This window comes from Stegastes partitus, unplaced genomic scaffold, assembly GCF_000690725.1.
Source record: "Stegastes partitus isolate 25-593 unplaced genomic scaffold, Stegastes_partitus-1.0.2 Scaffold877, whole genome shotgun sequence".
NCBI lineage: Eukaryota > Metazoa > Chordata > Actinopteri > Pomacentridae > Stegastes > Stegastes partitus.
This window is the reverse complement of record NW_007578608.1, coordinates 34,936-40,540: the sequence shown is the minus strand read 5'-3', so window position 1 is coordinate 40,540 and position 5,605 is coordinate 34,936. Positions and strand designations below refer to the sequence as shown.

Below are 5,605 nucleotides of genomic sequence, written 5' to 3'. Positions count from 1 at the left end.
TGCGAGAGGGGTACAAGTCTTGTAAACTGACAGAAGGTCTTGTGTGTGTGTTTTTTTTATCATCTGTCAAAGCTGTAATAAACGGAGATCGCCTCCAAAAAAGGACTCTGCCTACAATACAAAACGCAGAGAAGAGAATCCACCGGTTACAGTTGGAAGTAATACCCTCTCTTTTTCATTGGCTGAGTTAGTCTCTCCCTGCGTCGTGTGGGAAACAATCCATTGAGCTGGTGTGTGTTCCAACAATGAAATGGTCACGAGGACCTGATGATAAAGAGTAAAGGCACAGGCAGGCAGATTTCGACTGAGTCAGTAAAGACAAAAAAGTAGCATTCTATCATGATGACCACCATCTATGCTGGGGAATGTTACGGATAATAACGAATATTAACAGCGGTCACAATTTTGGCTTCACACAAATAAAAGAACAAGATCGGCTGCAGTGTTGATGTTTAAAATGCAATCCACTTGTAAAGAATTCCATGCACAGAAATGTCTATTTAAACAGCCCATGTAGATAAAATCACTTGGTTTCAGCTTGGGCAAATCTGACATTAGAATGCCTTATTTCACTTTTTCTTACAAATTGTTGGTTAGACAACTGTCTTAGCACACTGCAGCCGTGCCCAGCAAGCTTCTACCATGGCCTACATACATTGGTTAATTGTGTCTATTCATAGCAGATGTGCAGCTAGTAAGAAGTTTTACGTTTGTCTTTTTAGAATGTTACAAGTTTTTCCCTCTCACCTTTTTGTCAAAGTCATCATAATCATAACTGTCTCCATAAGTGTTGATGCCCAGGTTCTCCCACTCCATCTCACTGGTTAGGTCATAGTTCTCCAGATCAAATGCTTCATTATCTGGCTCACCGAGAGGAGCTGCCATGCCAGGGCAGGTGCCCAAGAAGTCCAGGATCAAGGCAAGAACCACCAAAGATTGCAGAGACATCCTCTGCACAAACTACCTGCAAACATCAAGAGTAGAGAAAGAAGCTAACCACCTGTGCTGGATCCTTGTGTGTTCTTGAATGATTAAGTCAGAGAATTGACCTCAACCCAGTCTGAAGTTGTAGCTGGACTTAAAAAGGGGAGTTCACTCACAGTCGCTGTGTAACCTGACAGAGCTCAAGCAATGAAGAATGGGCTGAAATTGCATGAAACTGACAATCTCTAATTTGCTGAAAACTCTCTTAGCATAAGCTATTAATATTTCGAATTATAGTCATGAAATTTTAGATTGATTTATGCAGTAATTTCAGGGATTTATTTTTTTAACTGCGTGCCAACCCACTTGCATCACGTTTTGTTAGTGCATTGAAATTTAAGGCTGTTTGAACTCAGTACTGACACCCTAATGATTGCACCTACTTGATCTATTCATGGTTTGTTCCCTGCCCACCCTCTGTGATATGACACTACTCATCTTAGTTTTCTTCCCTACTAGACTTTAAAAAATATATATATTTTTTAAAAATCCCACTTTTTTTTTTCCAGGCCTGTGACTTCATCACTTCATATTTTAACTAGATGTGGCATATATTACTCTTCTACAGAATAAGCTTTGAACATGTGTGCAGTGATGCATCAATTTTGTCTGTATGTTCATAGGTGTTCAATATGTCTGTGTCAATGCGGAAGGGATAGTTATTCTTTATGGGATATGACAAAGTGATCCAACATATGTGCCCTACTCATTTAAAACAAACCATTTTTGGTGAGTTTTTCAATTCAATTACAGTTTTTGCTATTAGGATTTTACATAACTTGGATTATATATATATATATATAAATAAATATTTTTCATGAATCTGCAGCACAAAATGATCTGAAATGATCGACCACAGATAAATACATGGAATTCAAATATTTTACTAAGTATTTGACAAAATCAAACCTCTCGAACAGCAACTGAACAGAGCTACGCTTGTGCTGAAATTATTATTTTTTAAAAATATATATTTATATACTTATTAGTAGTACAACAACAGCATGCTTGTGCTTGTTTCCTTAGAACTACAACAACGGTCTCACTCTTATAAAGTTAGGAGCAGCTTTTGTAGTTTTGTTTTTAAATCACCTTATGAATGTTTATCTATGGTAGCAGAGAACTGCTGGAATGAACAAGTCATGCTAATTAAAGCAATGTGTTAGTATATGCACATGACTCTGCAAAGAATGTTTTTTTTTTTTATTCAAGTTATGTCCTATGGGTTAAAAGTATTGAAGGACTGTCTGGTGAAGGACTGAAATAGATCAGTTTTCATTTGTCACCAGAGGACACTCTGGGATTAAGACCCATTTAATTTGTAAGTCCCCAATTCATGTTATTAGTCATGGTAATGTTATCTTTCTCTGGTTATCTGTACCATTTGTCAGGTCTGTTTACCTTCAAGGACTGTTTACAGATTTGAATAGCAGGCCTTCTGGGCTCCCTTCCCTGATTAGAGAGCCAAAGCAGCATTGTTTGTTTGGTCTGAATAGCAGAAGAATGTTTGCTGACAGGACTTTGTGAGCACTGGCTCTGTTGGGGCATATCTGGGTTCTAAAAGAAGGCTGTGTCCATTCTAAATGTCAAAATTAGAACACATTTTGAATATACACTGATTATTCTCACACTACCCATGAGAGCACACAAGTTGGTCACAGCTAGAGTGTATTTGAATTGTCATCAGAGTCGAAATGAAGGTCAAGTAGTCAGTGTGCAAGCAATCTGAGATACACCTCTCAGCTACAGCATATATGACACAATTGTTCATGCAAGTAATCTGTGTGAAAAACTGAAACTTGTGAAAACTGTTCTTGAAGCTTGTCCGTGAAGGAAGAAAGAAGAATTGCAGCAGTAGTTAGACCAGCCACTGCATCTGAGACCAACACAGTCAATAACCTCTAGTTTGTGTGTTTTTTTTTTTTTTAATCTAGGAACAATTTACTGACACCACAGCAAAACACCATCACTATCTCTAAGTCTGAAGTGATTTGGTGTGTAAAATTAAACATGATCTTCAACTCCCTGAAGAACAAAACGAAATGCGTATACATGCAACATTTGAAGAGAACTTACTGCTTTGTTTCTGCTGCGTGTTCCTGATGATTCCAAAAACTGTGGCTCTTGTAATCCTGTTGTCCTTCTTTGCTGCTTCATCCCCTTTGGGACTCTCACATAAGTGCCAGAACACCAGAGGGCCCCTGTTGTTCACTTTGCCTCAGCGTGGCTTTGGACAATGCTTCATTATCAGGGGAAAGAAGGGGGATGACGCTACAGAGAGAGAGGGGGGTAGTGCAGGTCCTTTCAAAGTATACTCAGCTGTCAACAGTGCCAGTTCAAGACACACACACACACACACACACACACACACAAATAGCTGGAAACAGGAGGTATGTGTACGGGTGTGTGTGTAGTTTTAGCAGCAGACAAAAATCTAAAAGAAGTGTGTAAACTCAATATAAAAAAAAAAAAAAAGCATTTCTGAAAGTACTGAAATGGACTTTAGCATCAACGTGTATATTTGTAGCACATCACTGTGTTACAAAAATGGATTACAAATATAATTAAATGTACATTTCACTGTCATTAGTGCTTAAGTGCATTTTCAACAAGTACAGTAATTAGCACAAGTCATTAGATTGATATTTGGTGTAACGCCCAAAACATGTATTTTTAAAAAAAAATAATTTCCTCAAGCCCTCCATCAACCAGATGAGCTTTACAAGGAAGTAGGAATTTGCTACAAACCACCACAAACCAATAGTCAAATAGTTCCACTTAGGGATGGCTGGTGTGAGTAAGGATTTCTTTGTTGTTTCATATTTTTGCTGCATTTAACATTCTGACATGGTATCCAGACCACTAGAGGGCATCATGCTACATGCTAAATGTGCATTTTTATCAGTTGTAAGTAAAAACCTTCTCATGCATTATAATTTTCAACTGTAACCAAGCAGCATGAGCAGTTCTTCCTTGTTTTGTGTTTTGGCTGCATGTAATGTTCTAATCAACAGGTGGTGTCACGCTTTGTGTGTTACAAGAAATTATATTTTTATCAATCGACAGCATTAACCTACTCACGCATAAGAATTCAGGATTTGAACAAGTAGTCTGTAGAATATAGAAATGTGCTATCCTAAAGTAAAAGTAAATGCAACGATATTTAAGATGTCTGAAAGCCGGGACAACCAAAACATTTTGCGAACCATATGAACTAAAAGACTAAAGCTATAGAAATGTAGCCACAGTGCTACTGAGCATAACATTTCAAAAACTATTTTCAGAGAAGTTCAGTCTTTCCCAAGGTGTCAGTAATAAAATCAAAGCTGGCACAGCACAGGTCGTACCTAAAAGGAAAGGAAAGAAGAAGAAGAAGAAAAAAGCCACTCATTCTCTCTCTGTATTTTAAGGCACACCTCAAACACACTGCTTCCTTTTGTGACAACATGGAAAATCTAAAGAAATCAGCCAACATATCAGGAAGAGAACTCTGGACCTCCACAAGTCTGGTTCATTCTTGGGTACAATTTCCAGATGGCTGAAGGTTCCACGTTCATCTGTTCAAACAATTATACACAAATATAAACACCATGAGAATGTCCAGCCATCATACCACTCAGGAAGCAGATGGGTTCTGTGTCCCAGAGATGAACGTGTTTTGCTTTTTTTTCTGGGGTGAAATGCACATTTAGTACCAAAAGACCTTGTGAAGATGCTGCTGAAGCTGGTAACAGAGAGTCATTATCCACAGTGAAATTAGTCCTGTACCGACATGGGCTGAAAGGATACTCAGAATGGAAGAAGCCATTACTCCAAAAGCAACATGAAAAAGCCAGATTACAGTTTGCAAATGCAATGTTTGTTTGTTTGTTTGTTTGTTTGTTTGTTTGTGTTTCACATGTTTGGTCCAGAGAATTGAGTTATTTTAGATTGCTCTCAGTTTTCTGGGATTTGGGGGATTTTTCCCACCTTATTTTAAACATGCTACTGTTAGCCCTCAGCCCCACAGTTTTAAGTAAATTTAAGACCAATCTCTAAATGACTGTTTTTATCCAAGATTTTAGAAGAAGTTGTGGCCGCTCAGCTACCAGATTTTTCATCTGGTCTTTGCTGCCTCCACAGCACCAAGACCAATCAGGTCAATCAGGTGAAGTTTGAGAAGTCTCATGGCGTTAATAACACCCTGGATACCGAGATCGTCCCAGAGTGCGACCACAAGGAGGAGGAGAAGACTCACATCCTTATTGTGGAGGGCTTCCTGCTTTACACCAACACACCTTTGATCGACGTGCTGAACCATCGTTACTTTATTTCCGTCCCATATTTAATTACATTTAATTCAGTTAAAATAACTTTAAGTATCCCCTAAATGATGAAAAAGAAAAAAAAATGATATGAAAAATGCAAAAAGTGGTGGTAGGTGCTGTAGGAATTACATGGAATTTTATAGGTACATATAGATGCCACTGTAAGAGGGGTCATTACTTCTTTGTTTAAAAATTTGATTTGTTTAAAGGCTACTTTAGATGTCTGTTTAGGTAAATAGGGTATTTGTTGTTTTATTTATTCAAATTATTTTTTTATTAGTTTTTATTTACTTTGTAGGAGTTTGCATGTTCTC

General features: G+C 37.9%; 1 protein-coding gene across 1 annotated transcript in view; it reads right to left on the bottom strand.

The window, feature by feature from the left end:
* optc (opticin) overlaps window positions 1–948 on the bottom strand; it is a 4,978-nt gene extending 4,030 nt beyond the window's left edge. The window contains exon 1 of the mRNA XM_008293353.1: window positions 748–948. Coding sequence (XP_008291575.1) covers window positions 748–948 — 201 coding nt within the window. The remainder of the gene's footprint in view (window positions 1–747) is intronic.
* Window positions 949–5,605: the final 4,657 nt, after the last annotated feature.